Below are 21,249 nucleotides of genomic sequence, written 5' to 3'. Positions count from 1 at the left end.
CCATCACATGTTATCACATCTTCTTCAAAAATTTTATCTAGCCACAGAAACAACCCACACCACCTCTTACCAACAGTCTGCACCTAAGAAAGTGAATCAACCAAGTTTATATCCAGAATTACAACAAACAACAACAACCACTTACATTGTAGTTTGGGCAACCCACAAATGGTCTTCCTGGATTAGAATCCGTTGCTGACCATCGCAGCACTAGTCTCGACCTACACCCACACCATTATGGCAAACACAAATTCCTGTTTTTGTTCATTCTCCTCATAATGCTTCCAAACGATCGTGGGTTGTTCGAGCTCCCAACTGCGTTGCTCGCGCTAGCCATTGCCATCTGGCTATGAAGATGCTGAAGAGAATCTAAGGGAAGAGAAGAGAAGGGGCACTGGAGATTGATCTTCAAATTTGGGAATTAGGGTTTTTAACTTCAAAATAGGGACCAAATTGACTCAACAAAGTTTACTCATCCACATCAGCTAGCCGTTAGCCTCGCCAGCGTGTCACCCTATAGTCCAAATCAGCTTTTCGATAATGCCAGCTGGAGGAAATGTGTCGGCAGGACGAGACTGAATCTCGGAGTACAATTTCAGAGACAAATATAGGTAACTATTAAATTCAAGGACTACTATAAAGTACAAGTGTAACTTTTGGGACCACTCTGAGACTTAACTCCACTCTATGTGAGACTTGAGCTTAATCCTTCTAAATTTTTTTTCAATTAGTAAAGTATAATCTCTCAAAAAAATATATAAAAAAATTAAATAATAAAAAAATTATATTTTAAATTTTTAACAAACAATTCAGAAAAAAATTACATCCACTTTCGGATAAAAATTTATTAAGATGAAAATCTTTTGTTTGGGCTTAGGCCAGTTTCAGTTCCCCAAGGCCCAAAAAGAGCATTGTAGTAGCAGTCTAGCAGAAAAGAGGAAAGCAGCTGCACTGGGCCTTGTTGCAAGCGGAAGGAAAATGATGTTGAGTCGGCGGGTGGCCGCAGCACTGCCGTTCCGGTTCGCCGCTCCTGCCGCGAACCAAGTTCCCATGCCAAAGCACCACCTTCCTCTTATATCCTTCCATCCCGAAAACGTTGCCGTTTTATGCTCCAGATCCAACTCCAGCTTAAGTCAACAATCGGAAACGGAGCATGTTGACTACTCACTGTTTCGGACGCAGCAGACTAACCTCAAACCAGGCCTTTATCTCGTTGGAACACCAATTGGAAATCTCGAAGATATCACCTTTAGGTACGTACCCTTCTCAAATTCAATTTTTCTTTTCTTCAATCTTCTCTTTTCAAATTTTTAGTTTCTTTCTTTCTTTTTTTTTTTTTTTCCCAGGGCTCTTCGCGTGCTGAACTCTGCAAATGTGATTCTCTCGGAAGATACGAGGCACTCTGGCAAGTTGCTTCATCACTACAACATCAAAACTCCCCTCGTATGCTAAACCTCCGTTCTCTCTTCTTCTTTGCTTTCTCCGATCCCTCTTTGCAATTGTATTCATTCTGATTGTGTTCTTTAGAGGTTCAGATGAGTTATCACAAGTTCAACGAGTCGCAAAGGGAGCAACTTGTGTTGAAGAGGCTCAAAGAAGGCGAGATTGTGGCCCTCATATCTGATGCTGGAACTCCAGGCATCAGTGATCCTGGCATGGAATTGGTAACTAACTACTTTGCTCTCTTTCTTTCTTTATTTCTTTGTACAATGATTTTCAATCTCTCAGAATGGATTAGTGCAGGCCAAATTATGTATTAGTGAAAATATCCTTGTTGTTCCAATCCCTGGTCCCTGTGCTTTGGTATCAGCTCTTTCTGCTTCGGGTTTGCCTACTCACGAGTTCACATTTGGTAATTTACTAACTGCATAAACCCTTGCTCCATGCACTCTTTGAGTAGCTTTGCCATTATGGGACCTAACATGTGAACATCATGACATCTTTTTGTTTGTAGTTGGTTTTCTTCCAAAGCATTCAGGATCAAGAAGGAAGAGGCTTATGTCTTTGGCAGATCAAACAGCTACACAGATATTTTATGTTCCTCCTCACAAGCTTTCCCAATTTCTTGAAGAGGCTTCTTCTATATTTGGTGATGCAAGGTACCCTTGACTTCTATGAACTTGAAAACTTGTTTCTCTAGTTTTATAATATATTAATCTTTGAGCTTGTGGACCACGTCTTTTTACACAGTTTATTTTTCTTCTAAATACTTGTTTGGGTAATAAAGGAGGAACAGAGGCACGTGATGTTGTGAAGTAATATTGAGGCATGAATTGGCTAACTCTTCATTTTGATGATATTTCAGGCAATGTGTCATTGCTCGGGAAATGACCAAGTTACATGAAGAGGTAAGTTTCGCATTTATGCCTCTGAAGCCAGCATTTAATTTAAAACTTTATAGTAAGGCAATTGTTCCGGTAGCTTCCAGAAACTGGAGGATATACATTATTACATGATAAATCTGATTGTGTATGTATTTAACCATAAAGTGAATTCCTATGCATATTTTATTTAATTCTAGAATATTGTGTTTGAATTAAACTTTAAATAATTAACTTACAGCATCATTTTTATTCTTATAGGAATATAAAGCTTAAGAAATACATGCGTAATCCTAGAGTACATTTAATGCGTGTTCCAAAAGCTTATTTTTATCCAAACCTTAACTGTAAGTTGAATTGGTTAAGACTTAAGGGTGAGTTATGGTGCCTTCTGTGTTGGCTAGCTGCGATCTGTGGCTAGCGTGGCTATGGGAGCCTGACCTGTGATGATACGACACATGATGGGTTGACTGGCGAGTTGGACCACAGGACTCCAGGTTTGAAGGACGGTAACTCTCCTAAGGAGGACGGTAATTATGAATGTCTGTGCTTAGCCTTGCCATTTAGTTAAACTTGTACAAAAATAAAGGAAACTACTTGTGGAAATTAAATTAAGCAAAGAAGTAGTGATGAAAGAAAAAAAAAAACTTGATGAAAGAAGTAAATTTTGAAGAAAATGAAAATAAAAAATATCATGAATGAAACTTAAGCGGCAGAGAGAGCCCTGAACGCTGGCTTCCATGGAAGAAAACGTAAGGTTCCGACTGTCACAGGTGTAGGTGACTGGCTTGTTCCGATCGGAATTTTCTGGCTGTGGCGAAGGGAGGACCTTCTGGCAACAGTAGGAGCTGGTTTTGTCAAGGTAGCTGATCTTCACTTTCCACATGAGCGGTTTCAATTTCTGTAAGAAGCCATAGTCATGGGGTTAGTAATATGTTGGACTCTCGATTTGCAGGGGTCAGGAATTTGTTTTGTAAATGGAAAGTGATCTGGAAGGGGACTTCGATTTTTTAGGCCATTGGACGAATGAGTGGAGCTCGGACTCCGGGGATGAGGAGCAGGAGATGGATGGGCTCGATGTATGGCATCAGAGGAAAGGGAGACTGATATGTGTTATGAAAGAAGCAATCCTACCCCACGGTAAAAGATGCAAAATTATCCGTGCTTAATTTGCTAAACATGCCTTAAGGAAACTAACTACGAAGCCACGCGTCAGCATCCCATTGGACGCTCATCTTATAGCCACCGCTAGCCACGACTACCGTGGCCACCAGAGACGCAGCCTTATTTCGTATGTTAAAAATGTATATTGAGATCATGTTATGTGATAATGCATGATAGAAGACAAATTACCCTCTAGTTTCCGGAAGGATACTGGAACAATTTTGTTAAAGTAATCATCTTATTTCAATTATGGTTCTTCTGAAGCAATTGATTTTACAACTACTTTATCACCAAACCGCTGGTTAACAAGGTCAACCAGGGCTATACTTTCTTTTTCCCTCGTTTTTACATGGAAGACATTTCTTCTGCAGTTTTGGCGTGGTACGGTAAGAGAGGCCAAGGAAGTCTTTTTGATGCGGCAGCCGAAGGGAGAACTAACCATATTGATTGAAGGGCAAACAAGTTCTAAAGTGGAACCTCCATCAGACAGTGAGCTTGAAGATGAACTAAGAGAATTGATTGCAAGTGGCGAGACTCTATCCACGGTAATAGCTTCCTTCCATTAGGATGCTGGATTATTTAAATATACTCATTAAGCTGCTGAAGTCGGATACATTCATATGTTTCATGGGAGCTTGATATAATTTAAACATCAAATTATCCATATGATCGTCCAGATCATGCTAACAAAGGTTGTAAATCCTAGCTTTCATGGTTTGGTGTGGCCTTGTAAAAGTAATTTTCTCAAAGGGTTACTTGCAGAATAAAAGTAAAAGCAACAGAGACAAAAGTAACAATCCATATTTTGTATTCCATATAATAGGCTGTTAATCATTTTTAGCGGAAGTTGGTCTTCATCTTTTTTTTGGTTAATCTGCAGTAGTTCATTTTCACCATTAAAACACTTAATTACTGTATCATTTTGAGCGTTTGATTGTTAAATGAAAACTGCTGATGTGAATGTAGGCTGTGAAATTGGTTGCTGGCAGAACATCAGCGAGTAAAAAGACTATATATTCACTTGCATTAAAAACATTTGGAAAGCAGCTTCAAGGGGAAGACGATTCAAACTAGTGGCAACTTTTTATATGGTAAGGTTGATGTTACTGTGCTACTGTTTTATTCATGCCTTTTCTGGTGGCTCAATCCATCAATTGGGATCGATGGTGTTCTACCAAAAGGAACGATTTTCCACCCTTGTTGAAGCATTAGTAGTGATCATATCTACAATGATTTGATTGGTCTCCTAGAGTGCAAGTTGTTGCCTTGGCTCTCCAGGGTCCAGTAGCAAAAAATTGGTTGTAACGTAGGCGAGGAAAATCCGAAAATGTCAAGGCGTAATTTCTTATTTATTTTTGTAACCAATTTGCTTCATCTGATTGTGGTGATTGGCGAAACGGTGTTGTATTTATCTGCCCTGAATTGAACCTCTGTATTATGCAGAATGCTAAATTCGAATGTACATATTGGACGACTGATGAGCTGCGTCTTGAACGAAGAACTAGAAAATATGCCAATACTTCAAATGGCTTAACCTAATAATGTTGATATAATTCTAAATAGTGAAATTTACATAGTGGTAAAACCCCTTTGTTGTAGATGAGAGAAGTAAAAGATAGATAACCCTAAAATTATGTGGGAAAAATGATGTATGTACATGGAAGGGGATGGGGTAAAAAGACAAGGAGGTCGGGATCATGTGTGTAAAAGAACCCTTTCAAAAAAGAAAGAAGAAACCCCACCCGCCCTCAACTCCCTATTGCATTGCATTTGCATTTGCATGAGGATGAAACTCAAAGATCCTCTGGCCCGTTGCTAAGATGCGCCGGGGGTCGAATTGCATCTTCCTGGAGTAGAATTGGTCCCACCTATCTCCAAAGTGGTCCATCCATTCCTGTTGGGTTGTGTAATGAGGCAGGTACTGTTTGGCGTTGATCTCCGCATCATTGCAGAATTCCAGGATCCGACGGTTCTGATCATTCAGGTACTCCAGCGCCTCATCGTCCAGCGCTGATCTCAGAAATGCCACCAGGTAAAACACATCCTCCTCTGGCGTCACCACCGAGTTCCTCTGGTCCCACCTGTACATACAAATAACCCTCACCAAATTAAACACACGTTTACCAGGTGATGCATGCAAATGCAATACACACACACACACACACACACTCACTGGTGGTTAGTTGTTGCTACTTACTACGTTAATTGTTAAGAATGCCTCTGCTCTTTGACTTGTCATAGCCCTTTATTATTTATGAATTGGTTACCCCTTATCAAGCAATCATTAGAATGAATGAATGTATGAATTAATTAATTAGTTAGGGGTTGTATACTAGTCCTACTAACTGTTGAAGGAGAGTGTCCCAATGGAAGATCATCTGACACTAGAATCTTCCCGGGCCAGTTGGATGAATAATCACAGCCATCCATTTTGTTTGAATATGATCCATCTAGCTGGCTTTGATGCACATGCTTGCCTACAACCCTCGTGTCTTCATCCTCTCCTTATCACAGCACCGCTCTATCTTTTTGCTCCTTCAACCATTCTTCTATTATTTCTTTACTCTAATTAAGCTATGCCTATTTATTTTATTAATTCATGTTTCAACTAATAATTCTTGACCCATCTAAGGTCTCATCTTTTATCTTCAATTATTCCAAGAAACAGCCATGTCACCTAATTCAGGAATCGTTGCAGTGCAGGACGGGACCTCGATATATATAATCAAATGTATTATACTAATATCTGATGTTTCAATAGTGAAATTTTTAAAGATTATGATGCGTGCCACGATTATTGCCAATAATGTTGGAGTATAAAGTATGCATATAATAATTTCTCATTTCTTATTTCTTGTTTTATCAATTATACGCATTATATATGAAGTGGGAAAAGGATATGACCTGAACACTACGACACTCGGAGAAATGCTGTCGGCAAATGATATGTCGTATGTGAAGGGATGCATTAATATGTGTTATATTGTGTGATAGAAATAGAACAGACCATAGCTCTATGCCTCTATGCATGCATGAAAGCATGCATTGTGGTTTTATTCTAGTTGGTTAGTTCGTTCTAGATATAAAAATGGCATGCATGAATATGATCATTCATATATTGAAATATATAAGTTTAGCAATTAATATTTATATATCCGTGGGCGGAATTAATTAATTCTTACTTGTCTTTGTTCATAGGGTAGATGAGAATTGGCCCACTAGTCTTATTTCCAAGAATGCCCTTGAACACCCCCTTGTCAAAGTCCACTATTCTAGATTTTGGAACAAAAAGGTTGAGCCATGGATGGGGAACCTCCCATAAACCCTTGGACCTAAGCTTGAGCTCTGCCTTATGTACTCTGTCCAAAAAATCTACATAAGGCAGGTCCGTTGTGAACACCGATGCTGGTATAAAATCCAACTTTATCAATAGAGCTTCTATTTCCTGCAGCATTAACACATCCAAATTAAAAAAATAATCATGTATATCACATCTAATTTAAATATAATGATATAATATATGAGCACAGAGTCACATAGAAATTAAATAATATTAATCGAAAAAGAAAGCTGTTAGCTAACTAAGGTAGCTGCTGCTTTTGTCGGGATGATGAGAAAGGGGGTATTATTTTAATGAGTTAATTAAGGTTGGAAAGCATGAAAAGAAAGGTTAAAAAGAAGCTAGAGAATAATCTGGTGGGCGGGCGGCGTACTTTAAAGTTAAACTAAAACGTGGAATAAAGTATTGGAAAGGTTGCCTTCAGTGTTGTGATTGAATCGAGATGATAGATTGCCCAAGATCTTCTGTGTTTTCTTGTGTATGTATTATTGCTTTCTGTTGTGCAAATTGGTCTTTGTTTGTGTACAGAGAATAAACATATATACGAGGACAACGATGCAAGAAGCAGCTATTCCTTCAACTTCAATAAATAGTGACCACGTAAACAGACAAAGAAAAAAGACTTGTCTGGTCATAGGATTTAAGGTAGAAAAGATAACATATTTTAATTAAAAATTAAACAGCAAATACCTGATCAATAGAATCAGCTTGATGTTGGTGGTAATTCTTGGTAAACTCCAGGCAGTATAAAACACCACCATCGGCATTTTTATTGAGGGAACTGATCTTGACAGGGTTACTTGGTGAGAAAAAAGAGGACCTCCAATTATTGATCAACCCTTCATCTACTATCACAAACCCCTCTATATAATCCAACCTCTCTTTGTTACCTTCCACAGATATCAGGTACTCCTGATCCTTAGTAAACTTGGCAAAATTCGAATACAGCACTCGTATCCAACGAACCTGATGATAATCATCATTAACCATTCAGTTTACCTTTTGGATAATTTAATTTAATGGTAAAATATATAATAATAAGGTAGCAGATAGAATTGAGTGTGGCCCAGATAGAGAAGGGACACGTAAACAAGATGGGTGATTTTATGCTATGGTTAGGCAAAAGCATCCCATCGAAAACGACCCTTTTCAGGTTTTGTCTCTGATTGATGATGTGAAGAAAGATTTGCAAGAAAAGACGTATCATGTGCCCCACGTTGCAACCAATGCTGCTTTTTGGTTCATGGCAAAATATGATGACACAGTTACGCACTACTACTGTACTATTTCAACCAATTTGCTTTTCTAACTAGTTATTTTTAATTAATTAAGAAGTTTGAAGTATATAGACATACTCTTTGTGGAGCTGGCTCGAGAGCAATTCTAGCTCTTGTGATGATTCCAAACTGACCAAGACCACCAAGAACAGCATGGAACAACTCTGAGTTACTCTCTTCCGAACACGTCAACACCTCACCTTTACCTGTTACAGTTGTACACATTATATTCAAAGTTAAATTATTAAAGTAGCTCTAATAATGAACCATATATGCTGCTTCAGGTACCTGTAACAACATCGAGCTGATGGACATTGGAGATTTGGGGGCCGTGATGGAAGGCTTGACCACTGATGCCAGCGTTGGAGAGGGTACCACCCACAGATAAGTACAAATAATCAGTCCAAGACATGGGTGCCAACCCATACTGGAGAGTGGCCTTCAACACATTTATCCACAACTCTCCACCCCACACGTCCACATACATTCCCTTCTCACACACACTTGGCGCTGGAGGACCACCTCCAACACCCTTCTTACTCCCCATATCTATCACCACTCCCTTCGTCCCTCTCTTTATCAATCCCTGCCCATTTATGGAGTGCCCGTGCCCTCTTGCAGACACTGAAAACCCTCCCTCGTACGCCGCTCTAACCAACTGAGCTATATCATCTGCCGAACCAGGGTGCATAACTGCCAGAGGCTCCCCTTTATCAAGCATCCCAAAATCCACCGAAGCCGCTTCTACTTCTGAGTTGTCCACGCTGAGTTGGCTCTGGAGTTCGGTTGGGACCACGGTGAACCCAACCGTGACTATCAACCGGCATATGGCGAATGTTAAGAGGACAAGCCTCACGGCCATTTTCATTAATTAATTTGCTTCCCGTGTATGTGTATGTTGTTTCTCTAAGAACTAATAACAAGTAACCATCATAACATTATGTATATAATATCTATGCATGCCTGGATTGATGAGTACTGAGGAGTCATCGTAAGCAGTGCAGGATTTATTTGGCTTTAAAGATTTTGTACACAACCATGCACACAAACACACATCAAGATTCTCCGATCCCTTTTTTCTATTTTTTTGGATTCCTAATCTATCTCTAACGTCAGCAATAATGGAATTGAAGGAGAGAGAGAGAAATGATGAGCAGTGTCTAAGAAAGAAAGATGGGGTGTTAGTTGAAACAGAAATTGTGAAAGACTGAAAGTAAGAAGTGATTACTGTGTGTCTAGGATTTAAGATACAGGCTCTCAATTTATAGGACAGGCAACCACGAGAAGCTCACCATGCTTCACACTAAAACCACGTGGATCATCACGTGACCTGTGCCACCACACACGTGCCCCATTCTCCAATTTTATTGTGTATATTCTTACGACATGATGTAACACTGTTTTGACTACTTGTTCTACCATTCGGAATGGTTAAAACTTAAAAGCAAAACAATTGGAGAAAATTTAGGGTCAACCATTTATATTGATTAGTATATTTAGTTAATACTTCAAATATTTTTAGTCTAATAATATAGTATTATATTTTTTGTTAATATTTTTAAATGTTATTGGCTAATTTTTGGTAAAAAATAATAAAATATTAGCCTTTTAACATTGTTTAAAAAACTAAATTGAATCAAACAGAATAAATAAATTAATAAGTTACAAGAATGTTATTGCTCTTTAAAAATATTGATTTTAATATTTTTTTAATTTAATAAGTAATTACTCTTGATGGATCAAATTAAGAGGTTTTATAGAATATTTTCTAGATTTTAGGATATAAATTTTATTGTTATTTAATAATAATAATAATAATAATAATAATAATAATAATAATAATAATAATAATAATAATAATAATGTGATTTGAGTGGGTCCAAGTATGGATACGGAGGATCTGTGTGGGGCATGAATTCTACATTATTCACGTGGGTGCAGCCACTGCCACTGCCACGATCCTTGTCAAGTTCATATGCAGATGCAAAGTAGAAACTAGAAACCAAACCCGAGTCACATTAATATTAATATTTTTTTCTCTCCTCTCTCTGAATTTCAATCCCCTCTATTTATATACCATAGTTTAATTTATTATTATTATTATTATTATTATTATAGCAGTCATCAGCAATATTGAACACTCAAACAGACGCAGATGTACATGTCTGCCGCGCTAGCTGTATATATATAAATCATAACGTCAAAATCATCACTGAAATTATTATGTATATGTTCCCATTTCAAGTGAACCGCTTGTATATTAGCTATCCCCGACTCTCTCAAGGGTAGGGTCCCAAAATAACATACAAAAATCACAGGATCTAAGGCTTAGATTGCATGGCGCTACGTAGTTATTAACTTATTATACTTATGTACCCTTCATTATTTAATATCTATTTTTTAATCAAATTAATTATAAAGCCAATCACAAAGTGCAATGCGATGCCACTGGATAGATCGATGTTGAGAGATTACTTTAATTAACCGGCCTAGTGCATGCTGCATTATGCATGCTATATATACGCCTAATTTAATTGTTCAACGACCGAGATAGCCACTCCTATGGACCCACACTCATCCAAATCAATTTTGAGAAAGATAGAGAAACATATATGTGTTATTCTGCACTCATTAATTTGTTACTTTCTGTTGCAATGCTGCTACCTCTCTGAAATCACTACAAGAATTCCAGCAGATAGTAACGAATATTTTGCGATAGCTAAAAAAATCACTGCAAAAAGAAAGAAAGTGGTGGTTAATGCGCCGGATTATGACAGCACTGCTTGCTATGCTGTCAGGGTTTAGTAACAGTTTGGCACAAATTACTGCAAAAAGTGATATTTAGCACTGATTTTCTTTTTAACCGTTGCAAAATATAGAACTTTTTGTTTTTCGTGTGAGAGAGAAGAGTGTATTTCTCAATGATGTGAGAAGAGAAGTGTTTAACTTTGTTATGAGAGCTACAAATCGATGCCTCTGATTTGTTTTATTTTTTTCCTAAACAATCACAAATCCGACGGTCCGATTTGTGATTTCGAAAATAAAAAATTTTTTAATGTTAAAATCGGATCGTCCGATTTTTATTTTAAAAAATAAAAAAAATACAAAACGGACCATGCGATTTGTAGTTTTCTTTTTTTTTCCAAACAAATCGGAGGATTACTTTTTTCTTCAAACAAATCGGACCGTCCGATTTGAATAAAACACCATATAAAAAAAAACACCTAATCTTCCAATAACAATGTATTACACATATATTTAAACAATATAAAAAAAAATAGCCCAAAATATACATTACTCTTAGGAAGGTTTCCAGGAATATCGGTATTCCAATTGTTTTAACCATTGATTTTTTTTTTTGGTGACTAAATAGAAAAGAAAGAAAAAAAAGAGACGAAACCAAATTAATTGGCTAGGGCCATATCTAAATCTATTAGATGTTGAAGCTCACTCCATGGTTGGCTCCAATTCGAGTGAATGTCCGCGACAGAAGCACCTGCTTTAGCCATACAATCTGCAACACTATTTGCAGTCCTCTGAATTAAAAGAATAGAGACTCTCCAATTCCAATTCATAACCTCCTGTATATGCTTTGCCAAATCCCATTCCGTAATATCCTTACCAAACATTCTTTGGTTTACCAAGAAAAAAGCTTCTAAACAGTTTGTTTCACAAATAACCTCACGAAATCCACTCTCCCAAGCAAGAAGTAAGCCTCTCCAAATTGCATACAATTCAGCAAAAAGAACACTGCACACTTCGACTTTCCCAGTGCAACCTTTCAACCAACATCCATCAGGATTACGAATGATACAACCAAAACCAGCATAGCCAGAAGGAGGAAACCAACTAGCATCACAATTCAATTTAACAGAATAAACTGGAGGTGGAACCCAATGCAAACAAAGTGAAGGAGGAGACAGAGATTGATGCATAGCAAAAATAGTGTGAAACTTCCTTACTGAACTACGAATCAAACTCACCACTTTACTAGCACTCCATGAATCATCTATATTAAATAAGTCATGATTCTTGCTTCTCCAAATCCACCAGATGGTCGAAAAGAAAAGAAAAATATTTTCACTCCTTGCACCTCTATAGAGCCAATCATGTAAATTCAAGTTATCTGAATACAGGCCTAAAAGGTTCCAGACCTCCTTGGCACTAGGGCACTCCCGAAGACAATGAAGAATTGATTCAGAACCATTCTGACATTGATGACAGGTGCTAGATAAAGCTAAACCACGACCCAAACGAAACTCTGCCGTAGGAATAGCATTATGAAGACTGAGCCAAATCAAGAACTTGTACTTCTCAGGAATATGCAGTCGCCATACCCACAACCAATTGTCATGCTCATTCCAGTCAAACTTTCTTTTGGCTAGCCAACTGTACCCACTCCTAGCTGAGTAAAGTCTAGAAGATGCCACACCCCACGACCAACCTGAACTCTCTCCAGCATTCAAATCCGGATTATAAGCATTCAAACGCTGTTTGACATCTTCTGGAATGATAGAGAAAATATCATGGAGATTCCATTGACCATCTTTCCAAACGTCTCTAATAGTTAAATCAGAGTCAGATATATGTACAAAAGGGACATCTTGAGCAATTGGACCCTCAATACTCCAATTGTCAAACCAAAAAGATTGATCAAGTGACCCAACGCACCAAGAGAAGGCATCCTTAAGAGCACCAAAAACCTTTGAGATACTCTTCCAAACATGAGAAGCATTACAAGGGACAGGGCCATCTAAAACTCCCTCATTCCTCATATACTTCGCCCTCAATAGAGCAACCCAAGGCTTGTCCTGACAATGAAAAAGTTGCCACACCAATTTACCAAGTAAAGATATATTAACACACGCAGGATCTCTAACACCCAGGCCACCAAATTTTTTTGGAGTGATCACGGTCCTCCAATTAACAAGAGAAAGACCTTTACCATCAACTTGACCCTTCCAAAGGAACTGTCTCATCATAGAAGATAATTTATCACAAACCCAATTTGGAAAAAAAGATACCTGCATATGATAGACATGAATGGATGCTGCAACAGAATTGATCAGGCAAAGTCTCCCTGCTTTATTTAGAAGCCTTCCTTTCCAATTAGCTAATCTTCCCCTCACCTTTTCAATTACCGAATGAAAAGAAGCCCTACTGGTACGGGAATGATTAAGGTTAACTCCAAGATATCTTCCTAAGTCCAAAGCAAAACGTATTGAAGAAACACTAGTAAAAATATCTCTTCTACGAGCAGTCACATTTTTAGAACAAAAAGCTTTAGACTTTTCAAGATTCACTTTTATGCCAGATGCCTTGCAAAAAATGTTAAGAGAATGCATGACCATTTGGACCTGACTCTTTGTAGCCTGGCAGAAGAGTAAGAGATCATCTGCAAACATCAAATGAGAAAATTTTGGGCCACCCCTAGTGACAGAAACTGGTTTCCACACACCCTCGACCACCTTATGAGATATATAGCAAGCAAGTCTTTCCATACAAAGCACAAATAAGTAAGGAGACATTGGATCGCCCTGTCTAAGCCCCCTTCTAGGGGCAAAACTATCCAATCTATTCCCATTCCACATAATAGAAAGAGATGATGCACGGACACAAGTCATAATCAAATTAACAGTGATGATAGGAAAACCAAAAGCAATGAGAGTACTCTCCAAAAACCTCCAATCCACCCTATCATAAGCTTTTTCAAGATCAATTTTAAAAGCAAGAGTACCTTTCTTGGATTTTGTGTGCTTCATGAAATTCAGAATTTCTTGGGCCACAATAATATTATCAGGAGCACCACGACCCGGAATAAAACCTCCTTGTAAAGGACTAACAATATCTGGAAGAAAAGGCCGAAGTCGGTTAGTCAATACTTTTGTGATAATTTTATAAACAACATTACACAAGCTAATAGGCCTGAAATCTTTCATAAAGGTAGGGTTATCAATTTTAGGAATAAGCACAATCAGAGTTTCCATGATGTTAGGATTTAAGAACTCTCCCAAAAAAGTGCTCCGGACAATATTCCAAATCTCAGTGCCTACTATCTCCCAATATTCTTTAAAAAAATAAGCTTGAAAGCCATCTGGACCAGGAGCCTTAAAAGGGCTCATACTGAATACTGCTGACTTGACTTCCGTAAAAGAGACAGGGTCAATTAACCTAGCACAAGCCTCAGTACTTAGAGTGGGCATCGGAACATCCCCTAAACAATCAACATCAACCTCTTCTGTTGTACCAAAGAGATTCTTGTAAAAAGAGAGAGCTTCTTCCTGGAGAATATCTGGATTAGTAGACCAAGACCCATCTCTAACATATAATCCATGTACTCTATTATGGTTTCTACGTACCAAAGTCTGAAGATGAAAGAATTTAGTGTTTCTATCCCCATACTTGACCCACTGCTCTCTAGATTTCTGGTACCAAAAAAGTTCCTCTTGCAACAAAAGCCTATTGTAATCTTCCCTCAGTTCAGCTTCTTTAATTCTCAGAGATAACACATCGGTAACCTCCAAACGCCGTTGAATCTGATCAATCTGATATTCCAGCTTATTTTTTCACACAAAAATATTTCCAAAAATCTTTGAGTTGAAGTCCAAAGAAGCCTGTTGAACCATCTTAAGCCTTTCGGTAACGCCTCCAAACTCTTGATTCCAAGCCTTACTAATAACATGTTTATAAGAAGGATGTGTTGCCCACGCAGCTTGAAACCTAAAAGGACGTGAACCTTTCACTCTGGGGCTACCATGACAACGAACTAAAATAGGACAATGATCAGAATGAAGCCTGCTAAGAATTTCAGAATAACCCTCAGGAAACATTGTCATCCACGCCTCATTAACTATAGCTCTATCCAACCTTTTAGCCAAGTCCCTGCCAGCCTGAACTGCTCTATACCAAGTATATCTCCTACCAGTCACTTTAAGATCAAAGAGCTCACAGTCATCTAGAGTAGTAGCTAATAGACTAGCTCTGTGAGAAGAAAAATAAGCACCTGTACTCTCATCTGGTGCCACAATCTCATTAAAATCACCAACGGCCATTCATGGTCTATTATGGCCTGAATTAATAGAACGCAAATGATCCCAAAGCATACATCTTTTTTCGAATTGAGGACTCCCATATACGCACTACAAAGCCAAACTAAGTTATCCACACTCACTTTTACTGTGATACATTGGTCAATTTGATCAATAACCACACAAGAAGCATTAGCAATAGAAGATAGAAACCAAATGCCACCCCTGTGTCCTACTGCTTCCTCAATACCAACACAATGAAAACCCAACTTATCCCAAAAATTCTTCAAATTATTAAACATGGTATGAGTCTCAAAGAGAAAGAAGAAAGATGGTTTATATATTCTCACCAAATTTTTGCAATGCACACGGGCCATCTTGTTAGACGCACCCCTCACATTCCAGGCTATGATATTGAAACTATCCATAAAAACAGCAAAAAGAGAGCTCCAATAACAAACCCGAGACTCAACATGATGTCTCTGTCTTCGACGATCCTGCCTTTAATGGACTCTCAAGTTGCAGCCCAATTTTCTCCGTCGAAACTTGCACCATACCCGCCGTCGATGCTCCATCCTTATCTACTGGTGAATTCTGCAAAGAGTTTGGGCGAGGACGCTTTCGCACAGTGCCATTTGTTGTCTCACCTTGCTGCTGATGATGAACATTGTGCCGGGTCCCCGAAGAAGCCACACTAACCGGTTTTCCAATATTGATGCCCCTGCTTAATTTTACTTTGGATCCAGTTGCATGTGTTGTACGTTGGTGATTAGGCCTTGTCCAAGTATTGGTAGCCTTGTTAGGAGTCTTCTTTACTTTTGGTTGGACCTGATGGGTGCTAAGAGAAGGCTTTTGACCCATTTTATACTTTCCTTTCCTAATCACTTGAGTCCAACCTTCCAAATCCTCATGTTGTGCATGGTCTACATGAACAGCATGCAAATCACTCTCCACCAAATTCGGGACAGTAACATTTACAGTCTCATCTCCAAGATTCTTGCCAAAATGAAAACTTGCCTTTTCCACATGTACTGGATTTTTTGAATTTGAGCTTTCTGGCTGCTTTGCTACATCGCTGATCACCTTGGCATTAGTTCCTCCTCCTGCATTGCTGTCAGTCTTGCATACCTTCATATCATGACCAAACTTGAGACAGGAGCCACAAATAAGGGGAAGACTTTCATATTCAACCTCATATTCAACACCTTCAACAAGAATCTTCTTAGTCACTGGCAATCCTAAATCTATCTGAACACAGGCTCGAGCATATCGTCCTCTTTCAGCTAATTTTGTTGCCAAATCAACCTTAACGGGAATGCCAACTGTAGCCGCAACACGGAGCATTGCATCTTCTTGGTAGCACCAAATTGGTAATCCAGAAATTCTAATCCACACTAAAGTTGCTCCAAAACAGTTTTCACTTGATCTAAACTCTTGATCCCAAGGCTTCACAGCCACATAATTTCCCTCGATCATCCACGGACCTCCTAAGAGAACATTTTCTCGCTCCTCAGCTACATCAAACTTCACAAGAAAGTAGTCAAATCCCACGTCCAATAAATCTAAACTTCCCTTAATCCTCCATACCGTTCGGAGTTTATGAGACAATGCAGTGTAGCTATAATGTTTACCTAGCACCTTAATCACTATAGCATCCTTATAAGGTTCTGCCAAGCAATTCTTAGCTTCTTGGGTAAACGTGACACTCGGTGGCAAGAGATCTCCTTGCTTCCCAGAAACTACCGCAATGTTATCTCCTGATAAAGTTTTAACAAGTGAAAAAGCTTTAGCAATCTTGGAACCCACAACTTTGTCCCTGAAAGAAACCTTCAAAGGCTTAGAAACCCCTCCCGAAATATAATCCTCCTTTTCCCCTGATGCAATCCCTCCCCCGCTCTCCCCCTTATCTCTTCCGCCGACATTACCGGCTGCCTCACCGTGTTTCACCCTCAAAGTCTCTTCCCCGCTCACTCCACTGCTCATCTTCGATTTTCACTCCACCCGTTTTAACCATTGATTTAAATTATAAAAAATATATATAATATATATTAATTAAAATCAACGGTTAAAATAATTAGAACATTAGTAAAAATCAACGGTTATATTTTGTGGCGTCCAATTATTATCATATTTTTCCGTCGGTAAATTTCACAATAGTTTTTTTTGCCCAATTAGCCCACAATTAGTAGTTAAATTAAAATTTTTGTTTATAAAATTAGAGGATAAATTCAAAATTACCAAAAATTAACTAATAATTTTATTAAATATCAATGATCTGAATATAATAAAAAGTCAAAGAAGTTGAATATAGTGAAATAGGCATAAAATAAATTAAATTCCTTAATTTTACGGATCTTGGTAATCGTTGTTGTCGTCTTTCCCCTGCTAAGGCAGTGGAGTAGATGATGATGTTGGTGCCCCACTAGTAATATTGCCGCTGGTACCAACAGTGCGCATCTACTCGTTGTACATCTCCATCTACTATAGTAAACGCTCTAGCCACTCTGTAAAACCCTGAAATTAATAAATACTTGACTAATAAATTAATTATTATTTAAAAAATTATAAAATTTAATTTTATAATTTGAAGAGGTAAAAATAATTAAAATACGAATTTTAACATTAATTTTAAAGATTTTAGTCCAAAAACGGGCCAACAAACTGAACCGATTGAACCGGACCCACATTGGCCCAAATCCCAACCTATTTCTCTCTTTCATTAATGAGCTTCAGCCACTTCCCTTGTTTCATAGATGAAACATGCTAGGAAGTAACGAGGGGAGCAAAGAAACACAAAACCCTAACTTTCATTTCACTTCCAACTTTAATTTCACACAACTTTCAATCTGGAGTTTTGATTGATGAGCCATCAGCGGCTACGCGTTTGTCTCAAAATTCTCTACAAAATCTACCGAATAGTTTGGTAAGAAATTTCTGATTTCGTGTCCAGTTCTTTCTCTTTCAGTTTCGTGACTTGGGTGTTAATTTTGAGAGATTATGTGATTTTGGTGTTCTAGGATTGAATTAGCCTTGTGATCTTGCAGGGTCTTGTCCCAAACTTCCGTTGAAAAGGTGAAAATCCTCTAACTCTTGTGAAATTATTGGTGTAGCAAATCATATGTTGATTTAGTGATATTTATATGGTATTAGATTGATCTATGAGTTTTGGATAGTCAACTCCTAAGGAAAGACTAGCTTTAGAGGCATTCAAATCAACTAGCAACTTCTAATTATTAATCAACAAAGAAATTAGATAACTCAAGAGTCACTAATTACTCTACCTAGGCCAAGAGGAGAAAAATCTATACTAAAATCTAACTAAATATTTCATCAAACACTTGGAAGGTATCTACACTACTCAATTGCAAGGAATCAACAACAATAAAGCAAATCAATCAATAAAGGAAATCAAAACATGAATTGCATTAAAATGAAAATGGAAGAACAAAAGTACATCAACATAAAAGTAAAGAATTACAAGAATTAAATGCTAAACTAGAGAGAGGAGAAGTAGAAGAAGAAGAATTACAAAAGAAAAAGTAAATCAAAGCATGAAATTAACCTAGATATAAGAATTCTACTCTAGATCTATCCTAATCCTATTTCTAGATAGAAGAGAGAGCTTCTCTCTCTAAAACTAACTTTTCCTCCAAAACTAATCTAAACTAAACTAATGTGATCCCCAGTTGTGATTCCCCTTCAGTCCATGGATTAAATAGCATCAGAGATGAGTTGGATTTGGACCTAGGAAGCCCAGAAATCGCCCCCAGCGTATTCACTTTAAGTGGGTCATGTGCGAACACCGACGCGTACACGCACAGCACGCGTACGCGTCGCTTGATAATTTGCGTTCCACGCGTACGCGTCATGTACGCGTACGCGTCGCCATGCGACCTCATCGTTTCACGCGTGCGCGTGGAGTGAATTTCTTCCAATCCTTGATTTTTCATGATTTCTCCACTTTGCATGCTTTTCTCTCCATTCCTTTGATCAATTCCTAGCCTTTTCAACCTGAAATCACTAACACATACATAAAGGCATCTAGTGAAATCAAAGGTGAATTAAAATTAACCAATTAATGGCCTAAAAAGCATGTTTTCACACTTAAGCACAAATTAGGAGACAATTATGAAACCATGCTATTTCATTGAATAAATGTGGATAAAAGGTCATAAAATCCCCTAAAATCACTACAAGATAAACCCTAAAAACGGGGTTTATCAACTGTAAGTGACACGTGTCACTCCATGATTTGGCCACGTATAATGATATGATGATGTGGTGACCAGTGACACGTGGCATGCTGATGTGGATGGTTGTGCCACATGTCACAATGTTATTTGGCCACGTATTCGTTTGTGCCATGTGTTGCAACAATATTCGTCCACGTGTCGTCCATTATGTCATCATTGTAGATGTACCAAATTAGTCCCTCACTTTGCGTTAAGTGACTTATTTTAGTCCCTGAAATTGAATGTCGTGCACCAAACTAGTCCTTTCACCCGTTTTTTCTCATTTTCTTCTATAAATTCAAAATTCTCAATATTTTTTAATGCATTAATTTCAATTCTATTTTTTCACATGTTAATCAAATAAGAGTACCTTTATAAAATATTTTTTCTCTTGCGAATACTCTAACCGCCGACTTGGAGTTGACGTAAAGCCGTGAAGGCATTTCAAGCACCTTCACTACCATCTCCGACCTCTTTTAGTGCTTTTATAAAATATTTTTTCTCTTGCAGATACCTCTAACCGCCGTTTTGGAGTTGACGTGAAGACATTTTAAGCTTCCCTCATTATCATCTTCGACCTCTTTTGTCTAGACTGCAGAGGTCGGCGATGGTAGTGAGGATGCTTGAAGTGCCTTCAATCTAGCTCAGTTACACATAACAAAAACGTGTTTTTCATATGACCAAAAAATATGTTTATTTTAATTATTGATTTTTTTGTTAAAAACACATGTTTTTTTATGAAAAAAATGTGTCTAATCATTCATATAATTTTTTTTATAACAACATACTTATATATTACAAAATTTACCAATGTTAAATTATTAAAAAATTATATAATTAAAACTAAAATCTTAAAATTTTTTATGAAAGCACTTGTATTTAAACGATATATGAAAAAATAGAAATGAAATTAGTGTATCCAAGATATTAAAAAATTTTAATTTAAAAAAAATAAAAAAATTAGTGAAGGGACTAATTTAGTGCACGACATTCAATTTTAGAGACTAAAACAAGTGTAATAACTTGTGCCATGCACGTGATAAAACTGAAATTATAATTTTAAATTATTCTATTAAAATTAATTTGAATTGTAATAATTTAATTAATAAATAAATAATATGATGTGTATTGTTCGTATTTTTTTAAATATAGTATTACATGTATTAACTCGAATGTAGCTATTAAGTGTATAAAAATTATGTTTGAATTATGAATTCTCTAAATGAAATTATCCCGTTTAAAATATTTAAATTATGATTTCAATCATAAATTACAATTATGATTTAAAAAATTTTTTTTATATAATATTACATTTTTTTTCATTTTACTATTAATATGTTGATATTGTAAGTCTAAATTACAGTATTTTACTTAATCTTGACTGAAAAAAAAATAGTTACGTGTTTCTATCATTTAATTTATTTAATACACAATGTGCTAACATTAACGATATTTTTTAAAAAAATATATTGATAAAAATAGATATAATATAATTACAAATATAACATAAATAAATAAAATATATAAATAAATGCGAAACCAATATGTTTACCAATGTCTTTGTTAAATTTTATAAATTAGAGAATAAATTATGTATTTGGTTGCTTGGTGATCACATAAATGATCAAGTAATTGGATTGTAAATTGATCTCATAGTGTACATCTTATTTTTTTCTCATTTTTGAATGAAAGCGAGAATTAAGGGAGGAAGTAGTAATATATAAAGAAAAAAAAATTTGCACCACAACACATAATTATAACCTAAAGAAATATTCATATTAAAATTTTACATACTACAAATCATGAAGATCAATCACAATGCAATGTACTGGTCACCTCTCTCTATTTTTGACCATGATATGAGTTTTTCTTTTCTAGTCAAGAATC

The 21,249-nt window shown here is 37.0% G+C and overlaps 3 protein-coding genes, 1 long non-coding RNA gene and 1 pseudogene across 4 annotated transcripts; 2 read left to right on the top strand and 3 right to left on the bottom strand.

Moving 5' to 3' along the window:
- The first annotated feature begins 894 nt into the window (after positions 1–894).
- Positions 895–4,961, top strand: LOC107607567 (Tetrapyrrole (Corrin/Porphyrin) Methylase). Its single transcript, XM_016309503.3, has 8 exons — positions 895–1,253; positions 1,347–1,443; positions 1,536–1,664; positions 1,744–1,852; positions 1,955–2,099; positions 2,306–2,348; positions 3,857–4,030; positions 4,452–4,961. Exons 1-8 carry the CDS (start codon positions 979–981, stop codon positions 4,557–4,559), a joined length of 1,080 nt encoding a protein of 359 aa, XP_016164989.2. The 5' UTR covers positions 895–978; the 3' UTR covers positions 4,560–4,961.
- LOC148553939 (uncharacterized) lies at positions 2,717–3,414 on the top strand. The gene is made up of 3 exons (XR_015892154.1): positions 2,717–2,851; positions 3,095–3,183; positions 3,277–3,414. It is a non-coding gene; the product is annotated as an uncharacterized LOC148553939 (long non-coding RNA).
- Positions 4,962–4,974: 13 nt separating the features above from the next.
- CKX5 (cytokinin oxidase 5) lies at positions 4,975–9,339 on the bottom strand. The gene is made up of 5 exons (XM_016312124.3): positions 8,391–9,339; positions 8,181–8,308; positions 7,516–7,791; positions 6,668–6,930; positions 4,975–5,566 (listed from the first exon to the last, which is right to left on the bottom strand). Exons 1-5 carry the CDS (start codon positions 8,968–8,970, stop codon positions 5,242–5,244), a joined length of 1,572 nt encoding a protein of 523 aa, XP_016167610.1. The 5' UTR covers positions 8,971–9,339; the 3' UTR covers positions 4,975–5,241.
- An 887-nt stretch (positions 9,340–10,226) lies between these two features.
- Positions 10,227–15,154, bottom strand: LOC148553938 (uncharacterized). Its single transcript, XM_088494924.1, has 6 exons — positions 14,726–15,154; positions 14,075–14,647; positions 12,817–12,913; positions 12,237–12,606; positions 11,599–11,951; positions 10,227–10,279 (listed from the first exon to the last, which is right to left on the bottom strand). Exons 1-6 carry the CDS (start codon positions 15,152–15,154, stop codon positions 10,227–10,229), a joined length of 1,875 nt encoding a protein of 624 aa, XP_088351050.1.
- A 557-nt stretch (positions 15,155–15,711) lies between these two features.
- Positions 15,712–17,113, bottom strand: LOC148553937 (uncharacterized; annotated as a pseudogene).
- Between the last annotated feature and the right edge of the window lie 4,136 nt (positions 17,114–21,249).

The sequence above is a fragment of the Arachis ipaensis genome, chromosome B7 (genome assembly GCF_059453495.1).
Source record: "Arachis ipaensis isolate K30076 ecotype BB chromosome B7, ASM5945349v1, whole genome shotgun sequence".
NCBI lineage: Eukaryota > Viridiplantae > Streptophyta > Magnoliopsida > Fabales > Fabaceae > Arachis > Arachis ipaensis.
This window is presented reverse-complemented; position numbering and strand designations above follow the sequence as displayed.